The 18019-nt window shown below is 40.1% G+C and overlaps 1 protein-coding gene across 2 annotated transcripts in view; it reads left to right on the forward strand.

Annotated features, from left to right (window-relative positions):
• LOC306862661 (TBC1 domain family member 13-like) overlaps positions 1–14583 on the forward strand; it is a 22626-nt gene extending 8043 nt beyond the window's left edge. For both annotated transcript variants that reach the window (XM_079405584.1, XM_079405585.1), the window contains exons 7-12: positions 7261–7420; positions 10529–10739; positions 11396–11559; positions 12621–12781; positions 13171–13228; positions 13408–14583. In XM_079405584.1, coding sequence (XP_079261710.1) covers positions 7261–7420; positions 10529–10739; positions 11396–11559; positions 12621–12781; positions 13171–13228; positions 13408–13473 — 820 coding nt within the window. In that variant the 3' untranslated portion in view covers positions 13474–14583. The remainder of the gene's footprint in view (positions 1–7260; positions 7421–10528; positions 10740–11395; positions 11560–12620; positions 12782–13170; positions 13229–13407) is intronic.
• Positions 14584–18019: the final 3436 nt, after the last annotated feature.

Raw genomic sequence — 18019 nt, forward strand, 5'->3', positions numbered from 1 at the left:
GTAAAAGTATTTCACACTATTACTGATTTTGCTGTATTTTGGATCAAATTAATGCAGGTTTGGTGAGCAGAAGAGACTTCTTTAAAAAAAAACATTAAAAATCTTACTGTTCGAAAACTTTTGACTGGTAGAGTATCTGTAGATCACAGATGATCCAGATTCATGTCTGTTTGATTCATTTGTATTTTTGCATTTTACCTTCTACTTTTGTTGAGTCTGATTAACATTAGAGTGTGTGTGTGTGTCTCTCTCTCTCTCTGTCTGTCTGTGTGTGTGTGTGTGTGTCTCTCTCTCTCTCTGTCTGTCTGTCTGTGTGTGTGTGTGTCTCTCTCTCTCTCTGTCTGTCTGTGTGTGTGTGTGTGTGTCTCTCTCTCTCTCTGTCTGTCTGTCTGTGTGTGTGTGTCTCTCTCTCTCTCTGTCTGTCTGTGTGTGTGTGTGTCTCTCTCTCTCTCTGTCTGTCTGTCTGTGTGTGTGTGTCTCTCTCTCTCTCTGTCTGTCTGTGTGTGTGTGTGTCTCTCTCTCTCTCTCTCTCTCTCTCTCTCTCTCTCTGTGCGCATGTGCGGAGTGTTTCGGGAGGAGTGTGCGTGATTGAGCGGCGTGTTTGAGTGAGTTTCAAACTTTTCCTTTTTCCTCTTTTTAGATTAAGGTACTTATTGGTTGAGCTTATTGAAACTACGGTAGTTTTCTAATATTTATTTGCTGACTTTGTCGGCGAAAGAGAGTAAAATGGGATCGAATTCTGATGGCTTTGCGTCCTTGACTGCAAGACATGGGTGTAAGTGTTTATCAGATGAGACCGTGTCAGTGGAAGATTGTTTAATTGCTGCTAGCAATGCAGTTGGTGCGCAAAATATCTTGTCTGCATCGAGAATGAACAAGGCAGTTGTTATTTTTTTGAGGGAAACGTCTATGGTTAATGATTTGGTTGAACATGGATTATCTGTGAAAGATGTATTTGTCCCGGTTTTGCCGCTGTCCAATCCCTCGAAAAAGGTTGTCCTTTCCAATGTTCCTCCGTTTATCCCAAATGATACACTTGAGCGCATGCTTGTGCGTTATGGGAAATTAATGGGTCCGATCAAAATGATACCGCTTGGGTTAAAAAACCCAGAATTAAAGCATATCATGTCATTTAGACGTCAAACGTATATGATTTTGAATGCTGAATTTCAAAATCTAGAGGTTGCTGTAAAATTGACCTTGAATGGGAAGGATTTTACGATCTTTATTGCTGTTGATTCAATGAAATGTTTTAGATGCTTGAAGCAGGGCCATGTTAGACAATCATGTCCTTTAAATGTGGAGGCTGAAAAAGAGAAGGAAGGTAATTCTGTTGTAGAACAGGGAGGCCTAAATACTGCAGTGGATAATAATGGTGTAGAAAGCATTGGCAATGAACAGCCAGTTGAAACCGCTGTATTACCTACCAGTGGAGAGGGCTCTAATGTGTCTGAACAGGAGATTGAAGTTACAGACAGTGCTTCCGTAACTGGTACACATGTACATGGAAGTGTGAAAGGTGATGAGGAGCTCAATGTTGCTGGGGTAGTTAGTGGTTCAAAAGGTCCAGAAAAGCAAAATGAGCTTGAAAACTTGCAGGTACAAGGAAGCAGCCTGGTACAGTGTGATATAGATCTGTTGTCACAGAGAACTGATGACTTATCTGAGAATGACTCTGAATGTGAATGTCTAGATACTGGAGAAGAGCATGATGGAAATTCACAAGGAAATTCTGCGGGGAATTATTTTACTTCCCATTCAAAATCTCCTTTGTACACAGTTCAGCAGTTTAACGATTTTCTGGATGCTACTAAAAATCAGAGAAAACCCAATTTGGAAAAATATTTTCCTGATTTGGAACTTTTTGTTGAGTCTGGTGCTACTGTAATGCGAAAGGCGACTTTAGAAGAACTGGATAGACCAAAACGTTATAGGCTAAAAAAACTTGTTAGTACAGTTAGAAAAAGTTTAAATTCGCGTCTGAAGAAGTATTGATTCTATGAAAAGTGTTGGAAAGCAGATGTGGTGGCTTGCTTTATACCCCATTGTAATTATTGTTATGATCTTTTTTAATATTGGATCTTTAAATATTAATGGCTGTCGTAGTACGGTAAAAAGAAATGACCTTTTTAATTATTTAATTCTTAAAAAGGCTGATGTGATTTTACTTCAAGAAACACACACGGATTTGCAAAATCAATCACAGTGGTTTAGCGATTGGAAAGGTACTGTGCTTTTGAGCCATGGCACAAATGTTAGCACAGGGGTAGCAATTTTGTTTTCACCCCGGGTTGGGGGTTTTTTAAAGAGTTTTGAGATCATACCAGGAAGAATTTTACGAGTAGATGTCGCCTTAGGTGGTGTAATTTTGTCTCTGTTTAATGTATATGCTCCAAATGATGGCCGAGAGCGTATTAGTTTTTTTGAAAAATTATCAGATGCATTATCGGACTGTCCCCAGACTAATATTGTTATGCTGGGGGGTGATTTCAATTGCACTTTAAATCAACAATTGGATCGGAATCATGATGAACCACATCCTTTCTCATCTAATGCACTTCAAAAAATAGTTGATTGTTATAATTTTGTTGACTTGTGGAGAGACACATTTCCTGGGCTTAGACAGTATACTTGGATGAGAGTAAATTCAAATAATATGTCTGGAGCCAGACTTGATCGTTTTTATACTGAAGCATGTAATAGGGGGAGGTTTTTTAGAAACTCTATTTCACCTACTTTTCTCTCAGACCATCACTATATTTCGATGGCGATTTCTGTTGAGTCCACAAAATCTTATAGAGCACTATGGCACTTCGATAACAGGTTACTTCAGGATCACTGCTTTATTCACTCTTTTCACCTTTTTTGGAATTCTTGGAGAGAGGAGAGAGTTAATTTCCCATCTTTAAGTCAATGGTGGGATGTGGGCAAGGTGCAGATTAAAATTTTTTGTCAACAGTTTACTGCACAAAGCAGGGGTGTCCTGCTAGAGAAAATGAAAGCCCTTGAACAAGAGATCCTTGGACAAAGCAGCCATAGTACTACAGGATCTATTTCCACTGATTCCTTCGAAAGAAATAAGTTTCTTCTACGCAGCTTGGCTGAAGAACAAGGCAAAACTGCCCTTTTAAGGGCAAAGTTCACTCATTTAAATGATATGGACTCTCCTACTGTTTTTTTCTTCGGACTTGAAAGCAAACCAAGAGTGCATAAACATCTTCATCAGTTGAAACTCCCAGATGGAAGAATATCAACAGCACAAATGGAAATTAATGCTTTTGCTGCTTCTTTTTATGAAGATTTATATCGTGCAGAGGCATGTAATGAAGTAGAATCTGATGTACTTTTGAGTGATTTACCACAATTATCAATGACGGACAAGAAGGATCTTGAGAGTCCTTTGACAATGGCTGAACTTTCGAGAGCTGTCCTGGAGTTGAATCCTGGAAAGTCACCTGGGTTGGACGGCCTTTCAGCTGAGTTTTATAAGGCTTTTTGGAACGTAATCGGTCAGGACTTTTATGATGTTTTGGAGGAAAGTATTGAAAGAGAGATTCTTCCTTTAAGCTGTCGGAGAGCAGTTTTAACCTTGATCCCCAAAAAAGGAGACCTTGGTTGTTTGAAGAACTGGCGCCCTGTCTCTTTGCTGTGTGTCGATCTCAAAATCTTTTCAAAAGCCTTAACCAACAGATTGAAGACCTGCATTGAAACTGTTATTCACAACGATCAGTCGTATTGTATCCCTAATCGAACAATATTTGACAATCTTTTTTTGGTTAGAGACATTATAGCAGTGTCAAAAAGACATAACCTTGACATCGGCCTTCTTTCCTTGGACCAAGAAAAAGCCTTTGACAGAGTGGACCACTCTTATTTATTTAAGACACTTGAGGCTTTTGGTTTTGGTCATAATTTTGTGTCTTTTATAAGGCTCATGTATAGTAATATTTATAGCATGTTAAGAGTAAATGGTACACTAACAAGGCCCTTTTCGGTGACAAGAGGAATAAGACAAGGGTGTCCTTTATCAGGTTTACTCTATGCTATTTCTATTGAGCCTTTTTTGAGTTTGCTGAGAAAAAGATTATGTGGTTTTGGTGTTCCTGGTTGCCCTAAAGTCCCCCAAACAAAAATTATAGCGTATGCAGATGATGTAACTCTGATAATTAGAAATTCAAATGATGTTGAAAATATAATTTCATGTTTGAATATTTTTCAGAATGTTACCTCTGCACGTGTGAATTGGGAAAAATGTAATTCTTTGCTGATCGGAGATTGGCATAGTACTGGACCACCTCAGTTGCCAAAGCAGTGCAAATGGGCTCACGATGGTTTAAAGGTTCTTGGCATTTATTTTGGAACCGATCAATATATGGAGAAGAACTGGGAAGGAGTGGCTGACCGGGTTATTGGTAAAATCCAAAAGTGGAAGTGGATTCTTCCACAGCTTTCATATAGAGGGAGATGCCTTGTAATTAATAATCTGGCAGCTTCAATGCTGTGGCATAAAGTTACAGTGTTAGATCCCCCTAAGGAATTGATAATACAGGTTCAAAGGGCATTTATTGATTTTTTTTGGAATGGCCATTATTGGCTCCCTCCTGGGGTCCTTTATCTTCCTGTTGTAGAGGGAGGTCAAGGCCTTATACATGTTGAATCAAAAATTGCAGCAATGAGATTACAAACACTGCAAAAATTGTTGTACGTTTCTGATGGTATGCCGTGGATTGATTATTGTTTGTATATTCTTAAAGATCTTGGGGGAACAAACCTTGACAAAGAGCTATTTTTAATTGAGAAGCCTTATGTTAAAAATGTGAATGGTTCGCTTTTTAAATTTCATGTATCAATTTTTCAATCATGGAGTATGTTAAAATTCTCAAGAGTGGGTGATGAAAATTATGGGTGTGCAGAACCTTTATTTTTTAATCCTTTCTTTAAGTTACAGTCTCCATTGTTGGGTTCTGTAATTAAAATGTTTTTGAATGCTGGAGTAACTAGAATTATAGACCTGCTTGATATAAGACGAGGTCAGTGGCGGACTGCTCAGTCACTTGCTGACCAGGTTGGGATTAGGTCAGTAAGAATGGTGGAAGGGATAGTTAAGAGCTTTAAAGCTTGTTTCCCCCCAGTTTTCATTTCTGTTATAGATTCTGCGTTAAATGAAGGTTTGCTTTCTAAGACCTTTCCGACATTAAAAGTTGTCCCAAAAGATTTGGAAATTGAAGAGAACACTAAGGTTAATTTATTAAAAGGGTTTGATTTTTTAGATTTCCAAAGTATGGGGAGGAAAATGGTTTATCATATTTGTGTTAAATCAGTACGTTTTCGACAACTGAGGGAAAGAATAGATACTAAATGGAGGACTTACCTTTCTGTGCCTAGTGATGTAAATCCATCATGGAGGCTTTTGTATAAACCTCCAATTCCTAAAAAATGTGGAGATCTACAGTGGAGAATACTTCATGGCGTGTTGGCTACAAATAATTTTGTTTCTAAGTTTAATGAAATGGTTACTCCTGAATGTTCTTTTTGTAAGGCTTCTGACACTGTGTTTCATTTATTTTGTGAGTGTTCAAGGCTTACTCCACTTTTTGTACTTTTAGAAAAACTAATTGTGAACTTGGGATTTTCTTTTACAAAGACCCTTTTTATTTTTGGTTGCAAGTATAAGCAGCCATGGCGTGAACAGTGTGTGCTTGCTAATTTCTTATTGGGACAAGCCAAGTTAGCAATCCTGAAAACACATCAATGTAAAAATGCTGATCAAGATGTTGACTTGTTGCCTCTTTTTAAATCATTGGTAGAATTTAGGGTTGCTGTTGAATTTGCATATTATAAACAAACTGATAATGTACCTTTTTTCAAAATGAGGTGGGGTGTGAAAGATGCTCTAGTGACATTGAGCGAGTTTGGAAACATGGTTTTTAATTGGTAAATTTGCAGATTTTTATTGTTTTTGTGATGTGTTGAGAAATGGTGTAAATTAAAGAAGTGTTAAAAGTCTCTCTGTCTGTCTGTGTGTGTGTGTGTCTCTCTCTCTCTCTGTCTGTCTGTCTGTGTGTGTGTGTCTCTCTCTCTCTCTGTCTGTCTGTGTGTGTGTGTGTCTCTCTCTCTCTCTGTCTGTCTGTGTGTGTGTGTGTCTCTCTCTCTCTCTGTCTGTCTGTCTGTGTGTGTGTGTCTCTCTCTCTCTCTGTCTGTCTGTGTGTGTGTGTGTCTCTCTCTCTCTCTGTCTGTCTGTGTGTGTGTGTGTCTCTCTCTCTCTCTGTCTGTCTGTCTGTGTGTGTGTGTCTCTCTCTCTCTCTGTCTGTCTGTGTGTGTGTGTGTCTCTCTCTCTCTCTGTCTGTCTGTGTGTGTGTGTGTCTCTCTCTCTCTCTGTCTGTCTGTGTGTGTGTGTGTGTGTCTCTCTCTCTCTCTGTCTGTCTGTCTGTGTGTGTGTGTCTCTCTCTCTCTCTGTCTGTCTGTGTGTGTGTGTGTCTCTCTCTCTCTCTGTCTGTCTGTGTGTGTGTGTGTCTCTCTCTCTCTCTGTCTGTCTGTCTGTGTGTGTGTGTGTGTCTCTCTCTCTCTCTGTCTGTCTGTCTGTGTGTGTGTGTGTCTCTCTCTCTCTCTCTGTCTGTCTGTGTGTGTGTGTCTCTCTCTCTCTCTGTCTGTCTGTGTGTGTGTGTGTCTCTCTCTCTCTCTGTCTGTCTGTCTGTCTGTGTGTGTGTGTCTCTCTCTGTCTGTCTGTCTGTGTGTGTGTGTGTGTGTGTGTGTCTCTCTCTCTGTCTGTCTGTGTGTGTGTGTGTGTCTCTCTCTCTCTCTGTCTGTCTGTGTGTGTGTGTGTGTGTGTGTGTGTCTCTCTCTGTCTGTCTGTGTGTGTGTGTCTCTCTCTCTGTCTGTCTGTGTGTGTGTGTGTGTGTGTGTGTGTGTGTGTGTCTCTTTCTGTGTCTCTGTCTGTGTGTGTGTGTCTCTTTCTGTGTCTCTGTGTGTGTGTGTGTGTGTCTCTCTCTCTGTCTGTCTGTGTGTGTGTCTCTCTCTCTGTCTGTCTGTCTGTGTGTGTGTGTGTGTGTGTGTGTGTGTCTCTCTTTCTGTGTCTCTGTGTGTGTTGTGTGTGTGTCTCTTTCTGTGTCTCTGTGTGTGTGTGTGTGTGTGTGTGTGTGTGTCTCTTTCTGTGTCTCTGTGTGTGTGTGTGTGTCTCTTTCTGTGTCTCTGTGTGTGTGTGTGTGTGTATTTGACTCTGTCTGTCTGTGTGTGTGCGAGTGTGTGTGTGTGTGTGGTCAGACGGCTGTATCCAGACATGGCGTTCTTCCAGCGGCCCACAGACTTCCCCTGCCAGCTCATCCTGGACCCACAGAACGAGTACGAGACGCTACGGAGACGCGTGGAGCAGACGACTCTCAAAGCCCAGACGGTGAACCGGAACCGCAGCGGCGTCACTAACGTGAGTGTGTGTGTGTGTGTGTATACACGTTTCTGAGTCATGTACATACGTGTGCATTTGATGACCTGTCTGTTTGCTTTGAGCTGTGCTGCGATGGACAGACGCAGGTGAGCGATCTGTGTGTGTGTGTGTGTGTGTGTGTGTGTGAGTCCTGTAGATTTCTCTGACCCTGCTAGTTAAAGGAATAGTTCTTCCACAAAGGTCACTCAGTTCATCTGAAGACACGGTTCAAAAAGACATGATTGATTGAGTCAGTGTGGAAGAACTTGACTGGTCCCAGCTGAACTCCTCTGGTGTGACTTTATATGCAGACCTCGAGACAAAAGCTCATCACCAAACACCAATGACTTCTATATGGGTACAGTCATTTTAGACACTTTCAAAACTGTTGCAATCGAGATGGAAATACAGTTTTTAAATATGTGAATTATGCTTCCATCTTTGTTGCCACAGTTTTGGAAGTGCCGCCTTCTGTTCTAAAGAAGGGGGTGTCCCAACACTTTTGTCCATATAGTGTCTGTACAAGTCATTGGTGTTTGGTGAGGAGTTTTCGGCTCATTGCTGACTGAATCAATCATGTCTTTTTGAACCGTGTCTTATACTCAGAGACACTGTCATGTTAGAATAGAAAAGGGTTCTGTCCAAACTGTTGCTATAAAATTAGAAGCACACAATTCCCTAGAATATCATTATATGCTTAAACATTAAGATTTGTACTCATGGAAATTACTAAAGTAGTCAAACATGTTCATTAGGCAAGGCAAGGCAAGTTTATTTATATAGCACATTTCATACACAGTGGTAATTCAAAGTGCTTTACATAAAAGAAAGTGAAATAGACATTAAAATCAATAAAACATGGAAATAAAAATTATAAAAACAAAGAATTTTAAAATGATATAGAAAATGATTTAAAATAAATTTAAAGAAAATGTTTGTACATAAAATTCATTGCAGTCAGTTGGGACATATAGCACAGTGCTCATTCAACAAATGCACAGTTAAACAGATGAGTTTTGAGTCTTGATTTAAATGTGGCTAATGTTTTAGCACATCTGATCTCTTCTGGAAGCTGGTTCCAGCTGCGGGCCGCATAATAGCTAAAAGCAGACTCCCCTTGTTTTGTGTGAACCCTTGGTATTTCTAACTGACTCGATCCTAATGATCTGAGTGGTCTGTTCGGTTTATATTCAGTGAGCATATCAGCAATATATTTAGGTCCTAGGCCATTGAGTGACTTATAAACGAGTAAAAGTACTTTAAAATCAATCCTAAATGTAACTGGAAGCCAGTGTAAGGACCTGAGGACTGGTGTGATATGCTCAGATGTTCTGGTTCTAGTCAGAATCCTGGCAGCAGTGTTCTGGATGAGCTGCAGCTGTCTAATGGTCTTCTTGGGAAGGCCGGTGAGGAGACCATTACAGTAATCCACCCTGCTGGTGATAAAGGCATGAACAAGTTTCTCCAAGTCTTGACTGGAAACAAAACATCTAATTCTTGTAATGTTTTTGAGATGATAGTATGCTGATTTAGTTACTGCTTTGACATGACTACTGAAACTAAGGTCTGTCTCCAGAATCACCCCAAGATTTCTGACTTGATTTTTAGTTGTTTGACCCCTAGAGTCAAGGTATGCATTCACCTTGAGAACTTCATCTTTGTTTCCAAATGCAATGACTTCAGTTTTCTCCTTGTTTAACTGAAGGAAGTTCTGGCACATCCAACTGTTAATTTCATCAATGCATTGGCAGAGGGAGTCAATGGGGCTGTAGTCATTTGGAGATAAGGCTAGGTAAATCTGGGTATCATCAGCATAGCTGTGATAGGCAATTTGGTTCTTCATCATTATCTGACTTAGTGGGAGCATATACAGGCTAAACAAGAGCGGTGCAAGAATTGAGCCTTGTGGGACTCCACATGTCATGGCCGTCCACTTAGACTTATGCTCTCCTATACTCACATAATAACCTCTCCCTTCTAAGTATGAGCTGAACCATTTGAGTGCCATCCCAGAAAGCCCGACCCAGTTTTCCAGTCTCTGTAGAAGTATGTTATGATCGACAGTGTCAAACACAGCCCTAAGATCTAGTAGTACCAGCACTGATATTTTGCCAGAATCAGAATTGAAGTGAATATCATTTATTATCTTAACGAGTGCTGTCTCTGTGCTGTGATGTGCTCGGAAACCAGATTGAAAATTGTCCAGGTATCCATTTGAGTTTAAGTAGTTGTTCAGCTGATTAGAAACTACCTTTTCAATAATCTTACCTATGAAAGGAAGATTTGATATGGGTCTATAGTTGCTCAACATGGTGTTATCAAGATTGCGCTTTTTCAGAAGGGGCTTAACAACTGCAGTTTTAAGGGAGTTTGGAAAAGTCCCAGAAAGAAGTGAGGCGTTCACCACTTCTAAGAGATCAGCTTCTAAACAGTTAAGCACATTTTTGAAAAAGGATGTGGGAAGTGTGTCAAGATAGCAGGTTGAAGATTTAAGGTGCTGTACTATTTCTTCCAAAATTTTGTTATCAATTTCTTTAAAAACACACATAGTCACTTCTTTTTGAAATTGCGGTCGAATCTGTGTGACCTCTGCATAACTTGAGGATGTGCCAATCTCCTTCCTGATATTATTGATCTTCTCAGAAAAGAAGGAAGCAAACTCATTGCATTTGCTGTCGGAGAGCATTTCACTGGGAATCTGACTTGGGGGGTTTGTCAGTCTCTCAACAGCAGCAAAAAGAGTGTGAGTGTTGTTTAAGTTACTGTTTATAAGGTTTGAAAAGAAAGTCTGTCTAGCTGTGGCTAGTTCCACATTGAAAGCATGAAGGCTGTCTTTATAGATGCTATAGTGGATTTCCAGTTTCGTCTTCCGCCACATCCGCTCAGCTTTTCTGCATTGTCTTTTCATGCTCTGAACTGCTGTTGATTTTCTCCAAATTGATTTCTGTTTCCCCGTCTTCTTGCTGACCTTTATTGCTGACATTAGAAGGGGGTGACCCAATACTTTTGGCAATATAGTGTACCTTTCGATAGGGAACTGTTCCTGTAATGGCGTTGAGGGGTGTGATGTTGATTCCGTGGGTGTTTGGTGTTTTGGCTGTGTTTCAGGTGAGTTCTCCGGGGAAGGCGTTAAACCTGTATCCCTCTAACGAGTACGAGGTGTTACCGAACGGCTGCGAAGCGCACTGGGAAGTGGTGGAGCGGATTCTCTTCATCTACGCCAAACTCAACCCAGGCATCGCTTACGTTCAGGGCATGAATGAGATCGTGGGTCCCATTTACTACACCTTCGCTACAGACCCCAACAGCCAGTGGAAGGGTGAGGCTTTGCCTGCTGTCTGTAGTGATGTCCTGTAAGAGAACGAGCACACATATCAGCACTGTGCCTCGGTGATGTTAGAGTGTGTGTGTGTGTGTGAGTGTGTGAGTGTGTGTGTGTGTGTGTGTGTGTGTGTGTGTGTGTGTGAGAGAGTGTGTGTGTGTGTGTGTCTCTCTGTGTGTGTGAGGACAATAGTAAACACTATTTCAGTTAAAGGCAATTCATTGAATTCATAGATGTCATCATCCAGCTCAGCTCGATTCAGTTCTAATAGTATCTGTGCAATCAAGTCGACGATATCGCTAGAAATGATGTGTCCCCATCTAAGCAAGCCAGAGGAACCAAAACTCCATCGGTGACAGAATGGAGAATAAAACCTTGGGAGAAACCAGGTTTATTCGGGGGCCAATTCTCCTATATCTCGTAATTCTGACTTTATAACTCTGAGAAAAGTATTGTGGGAGAAAAACTCACAATTACCTTTTTTTTATTTTGTATTCAGTGGAAACGGGTTCCATAGAGTGAGCTCAGCACGATCGCTCAAACCACTTGATAAAGTCTCAGCTCAAAACTTTCATCAATAATGAAATTAAATGTTGTTTTCTTATGTATTCCGTCGATTAGTTGTTCATCAGATGCTGTTCTTCTGTCTGTAGAGCACGCGGAGGCTGACACGTTCTTCTGCTTCACTAACCTGATGTCTGAGAACAGAGATAACTTCATCAAAAGCCTGGACGACTCTCAGTGCGGCATCACCTTCAAGATGGAGAGCGTCTTCTCCAAACTCAAGGAGAAAGACACGGAGCTCTACATGAGGCTGGTGAGGATCAGAATCAGCCGAACCCTCACGCTTCACCTCACACACTCCATAACTCTGTGTGTGTACCTGGTATTTATCACATTATGAGGAACAAATGTCCCCACAAGGATAGTAATACCAGTAAATTTTGACCTTTTGGGGACATTTTTGAGGTCTCCATGAGGGAACAAGCTTATAAATCATACAGAATTAAAGGTGCCATAGAATGGAAAACTGTCTTTACCTTGGCATAGTTAAATAATAAGAGTTCTGTACATGGAAATGACATACCGTGAGCCTCAAACACCATAGTTTCCTCCTCCTTATGTAAATCTCGTGAATAAAAAAGACCATTGAAAAACAGGCGAATCAGAACATGACACCGACTGTGACGCAACAGTCAGCATCACTAATAGTTACGCCCCCAACATTTGCATAAACCCGCCCATGTCCTAGGCCAGCCGAAGCATCAGAAGTTCTGCAGGTATTGTGAGGAAACAAGCACGGACAACAGCGATAATGGCAGATCATGGAAATAAATGTTATGTTCCAGGCTGTGCAGGGATGGGTTGGTGTCTGTATTCAGAAAGGCACGGAAAGCAAATAACGTGTTCTAATAAAATAACGCAAGCCACTAAAGGGACATGGTTAGCTCCTTGCTAACAGTAGCTTGTTACATTACAGTGCATAAGATTTCACTTGCCACATAAACAGAGTAAGAGATGACTGAGGATGATGGCGAATGATTTACAGATCCTGAGCACCACTGATAAGCATCTGATCTTGTAAAATGTGTGTTAAGTGCTGCCGCTCCATAGTATAAACAGAGTTCATGTAATTGCGAATCTTGAAAGTGAAAGTAAAAAGCGATTGTGAATTTGAAAGCAGTTTCAGTGCCCCACATATTAATAAAATCTAAAAATGCAGAAAGTTTCCTGTAAAGGGTATGTTTAGGTGTAGGGTTGGTGTAGGGCGATAGAAAATACGGTTTGTACAGTATAAAAACCATTACGCCTATGGGATGTCCCCATAAAACATGGAAACACAACGTGTGTGTGTGTGTGTGTGTGTGTGTGTTGCAGCAAGAGCAGAACATCAAGCCACAGTACTTCACCTTCCGCTGGCTGACGCTGCTGCTCTCTCAGGAGTTTCTGCTTCCAGACGTCATCCGGATCTGGGACTCGCTCTTCTCCGATCAGGATCGCTTCGAGTTCCTCATCCCCGTGTGCTGTGCCATGCTCACGTGAGATCTGACACACAGACGAAACAAACACTATTAGGATTAGGGTTGCAAAGGGCTGGAAAATCATTTCAGGAAAAATTTCTGGAATGTTTCTGAAATTTACGGGAAATTTTCCACCTTTTTGCAACCCTTATTAGCATTCAGAATAATTCAGAATTCAGTAATATTTAACTATTGGTTGAGAACAAATTTTTAACTGAATGGATCTGAATAACGACTCTGTTGTCTTCTGTAGAGCTCCAGCTGAAAGTTTGTTTCATAATAGATTCATTTTAGTACATTAACTATCATTTTTCTGTTTATTACTGTGAAGCTGCTTTGAAACAAAATAAAATGAGAAATGATTGACTGGTTTTGCTTCTGTTCCTCACGTCTTTGTGTTTTTGCAGATTGATTCGAGATCAGTTACTGGCTGGAGACTTTACAACTAACATGAGATTACTGCAGGTAACACAAACACACACACACGTGCGTTCACACTCAAACACTTATATTCACACACACACACGCACACTCTCACACACACACACACACACACACACACACACACACACACACACTCTCTCTCTCTCTCACAAAACACACACACACGTCTTCCTCCTAACGTATGTTCTGCTGTTCTTCAGGACTATCCCATCTCTGACGTTCACGCCATCCTCATTAAAGCGAAAGAACTGCAGGACAGTTTGTAGCTGCCACGCCCCCTTAGGCTCCGCCTCCATTCTGATGATTGACAGCAGTGCCGCCCATCTCACCCGGGTGGGATCCAGCGTGTGCCTTTGTGTGATTGAGCGTTTGGTCTTACCGTCCCTCAGGTAGACACGCGTGTGTGTGTGCGTGTGTGTGTGCGTGCGTGTGTGTGTGCGTGTGTGTGTGTGTGTGTGTGTGTGTGTGTGTGTGAGTGAGTGTGTGGCGCTCTAGCCATTTATTGTTGCACTGAATGATTTTAAAGACCAACACACTGACTCTCTCACACACACTCACACTCACTCACATACGCACACACACACGGACTCCAGAAACACTCCAGAACTTTGGTCTTAAATACTACACTAAACACAGAACAGAGCACAAGACTGGTCATGTATTTATATCAGTGATTGTTTACTGTCTCTGTCTGTCTGTTTCGTTTATTACTTGATCACGTATCTTTCACAAATGAACAAAACTACAGTCCTGCAGATGGATGGAGTGAACTGAAGCTTGGTTCAGTGCTGTTCTGGAGAATGGCTCTATTATGGACGCACATGGATTCTTTCAGGAACAGCATGAACTCTTTGATTCTCTCCAGAAGCAGCTCAACACTGACCTCAGATCAGCTCCTGCAGCGTCTCTGAGTCTCTCGTTCATCTGCAGATCATGTCCCATCATGCCTCTCTTCAGCGACGTCATCAATCTGACTTTGCTGCAGTTGGAGTTGAACTGCTGGTTCGTTTGGTCAGAGGAGACCTGCCCCCCCGACTGAGTCTGGTTTCTCCCAAGGTTTTTTCTCCATTCTGTCACAGAGGGAGTTTTGGTTCCTTGCCGCTGTCGCCTCCGGCTTGCTCAGTTGGGGACACTTGATTTCCAGAGATATCGACCTGATTGCAAAGACACTATTTAAACTGAACTGAGCTGGATGATGACATCACTGAATTCAATAATGAAATGCCTTTAACTGAAAATCTTTTTTTTAATCTTTTAATTTTACATTATTGACACACTATTTTCCTTTTTTGATATTGTGCAGTTGCTTTGACACAATTTGCATTATTAAAAGCGCTATATAAATAAAGGTGACTCGACTTGCACTAATAATCAGCATTAATTGCTCTTCATGCGTTTCTTCTCACTAATAACCGAGCACTTGTGTTTCTCCGGGGGAAACATCTGATCAAGCGGTGTGACTCGTTAAATTGTTAGTGTTTTTATCAATGTGTTGATCGCTGCAGTTCATTTTTTTAATGTCATGTTTTTGTATTTTAAAGCTCAGAGGATGTTGGGAAATGAAGGATCTTCTTTTAATCGGGGAATGTCTGGCCATACATGTCTTTCCGTGACTGTGTTCGTTCATTATGTACTTTTGAAAGCCATTGTTTTTCTTTTGCATGTGAAGATGTTTTTGTATGAACGCATCTATAGTTCTTGCTGTTGTATATCAATTTTACAGTGCTTGCACATGCACTCAAACAGCACACATACATACTCAAACAGTCAAAACTGTAAAGCTGTGTTCACACATACAGCGATTACATCTAGCATCCACACTCGATGTTTGCTAGTCTGCTCTACCGTTTGGTAGCCAGTAAAAAGTTTATCTCAAATTGCCAACTTTGCTGGTTTTGCTGGCTCAGAGGTGGCATAAATGCATTTATACAGCAATTACGACTATAGGCTTTGATGCTAAGGACTGAGGTGATAGCAGGTCAGAGCAGGCGTAGTCAGCAGGACAAATGTTTAAACAGCTCGTTCACTTCTTTGCACGGACATCAGACGGAGCCCAGCGTAAGGAACAAGTGGATAGTTTAGTGGCGGAGCATGTTGTTTTGTAAATGAGGCACAGTGTCATGGAGCGTCACAAAGAAACATCTGTTGAAAGATGAAGCGGAACTAGATCTGACTGCAGCTTCAGCACAAACCGTGAGTAAATTATTTCATAATTATGAAAAGTATTATTTTCATAATACTTGTTGTCAAAACACTAAAACATGCATTAGTGAGGGGATGTTGATAGTGTTTCTTATGCAGTGATGTTAGCCAATCATAGCAGCTGATTACTGGCAAACCTTAAAAGATCGTTATTAGGTTTATTAACATTATAAGTAAACCTCAAGGAACAAAACAAATCCATGCCATGACCCCTTTAACTTAGAAAGATTGTGAACGATTCATCAGTGCATGTTTCTTTTCTCTTTTGTTTTCATTTTAATCAAAATGTCAGGACAGAATATTTATTTACTTTTCTCTTGTATCTTTTCCCTGTTAATATTGTTAAAGTTTAGTAAACAGAATAAGCTAAATTAATTAATCAAGTAATGAATTAACAAGTAAAATAAAACATTCAGTACGTCACGATACAGGAGACAAATGTGTTGCTGCTAACATTACATCGTGAGCTGAAACACTTTATCACTTGTTTTCTCAGCTAATGAATGAGCAGTGCAGTACACATCTAACGAACGGTGTCCCACAATGCACTGAGCTTGTCATGTCCAGCATTGCATGGTTTTATCTCACAGTTTATCTCACAATCCAGACTTTTCTTCTCAGAATTGCCAGTTTATATCTTTAATAAGTGTCTGATCAGAGTGACAGAAGTTGAAACATTTTACCACAAATGTGGATTAATAGCGCAAAATTACTGTATTTATTAGTGCAATGACAGCAGGACGCCACGCGCTAATGTTATGAGCTCTAATGTTATAATATTACACATGTTATTATGCAATGTTATTACCAGAGGTGCAGAAAGCACACAACTCCATTACTTGAGTGAAAGTACAGAGACTGCTGGTCAAATATGACTCTATTACAAGTGAAAGTTACAAAGACCGATATTAAAGAGAAAAAGTGCACAAGTACTTGCTTTTAAGAAGCTTATAATATCATTGAAAAAAGAGCAAAAGAAAAATCACAGAAGAAAAACAAAGAAAAACATCGAGCATGTTTAAAACTCAGCAACACAACTGTAGCTGTATAACTTTACAACAGCAACACTGCTTTAACAAAAAAGGATCATGGTAAGCTTTATTTGACATCGAAACATTTCAAAAATGCTCTAATTGCTCTCGTGATAGTTTGATATCAAACACAGAATGGTCTGCAGTGCTGCTTCAAGTCAAACTCCTACTGTACTGTGTTTTGTTAGTAATTCTGTTATTACTATTTTGATATCGTGTCTAATATCACAATATTAACTTATTTAATTTTTGTAAATAAATATCACATTTGCAACTGGTCAGTGTTCAAAAAATGCTGGGAAATCACTTAATGTAACCCTACAATAGTGATTACTGATTGATGCACTGAGAAGAGATCCAGGCAGACGAAGTCTTTCTGTAATTTATTAAAAATCAGTCATAAGTATAAGTGATACAGATGATTAAGTGTTAAAATATGGAAATTAAAGAAAGCTTAAAACTGGATACAATATCCAAGCTGAACGTATTCTGCTAAAACTAAGATAAGTCTAACAATGTGAGTAATCTGATCTGAGTATAGTAATCAAAAGCTGAGAGATGAAGATCTTCAGAGCATGCAGAGAGAAGGAAAGGTTAAAGATGCCAGCTGAAGGGGCATTATAGAGACCTACGTCTTCATAGGTCATAGAATATTCTCGTCTGATCAGCAAAATGTTAAAAATATTTACCTACTGTTTTCCTCTTTAGATAATGTCAGAGCAAGGTCAACTTGACTTGTTGGAGGAGGTTGTTGTGGTTTTTACACCTTTTAAGCAGAAACAGCAAGCTCTGCAAATCTTCAAATATCACTCGGCTAAATATCATATCAGCTTCGAAGAGAGTGCCAAGAAAATTACAGACAAACCGAGCAACATCCGTGCATTTATACAAAACATTATGCATAAAGAATGAGTTTCCTACATCCTGTCCAACATAAATGGAACATAACATAACCTTTATTTATCAAATGAAGGAAATATACTACGTCAATGGAATATGAGTACAACTGGAATTATGAATATAAACGCATAATACTTGAGTATATGAGTAATACATTCATATGAATGTAATGTAATAAAACCATGAAAGAATATGTCATAATGAATATACTGTATGAATGAATATGAAAAATAAGAAAACATAACCACATTTTAAATGGGCCAACACCTCTGATAGACTGCCTGAAAAATAAAACCACCCACTGACTTTCAAAGCTGCTACACAGTAATGACTTTCTACTTCGAGGACCTTGATAGAAATATAATCGAGTGAAAGTGTGATATTTGTCTTTCAGTGCAGTGAAGTTAATCATACGTTTCCAGAAAAAAAAATACTCAAGTAAAGCACAGATATGCAAAAGGTGTACTTAAGCACAGTATTCAAGTAAATGTACTTCATTACTGTCCACCTCTGATTATTACATTAGGTACATATGTTTGAAACCCCCGGATACTGTTTTGAAGTAGTATGTAGTATGCACTGTGCAGTACGCAGCACACTAGTATTCAGTCAGCATCTCTCTGTTTCCATGGAAACTCCTCCAGCAGCAGGCCTCCATTAGCATCACCGGATAACGACT

The sequence above is a fragment of the Barbus barbus genome (genome assembly GCF_936440315.1).
Source record: "Barbus barbus genome assembly, chromosome: 43".
Lineage (NCBI taxonomy): Eukaryota > Metazoa > Chordata > Actinopteri > Cypriniformes > Cyprinidae > Barbus > Barbus barbus.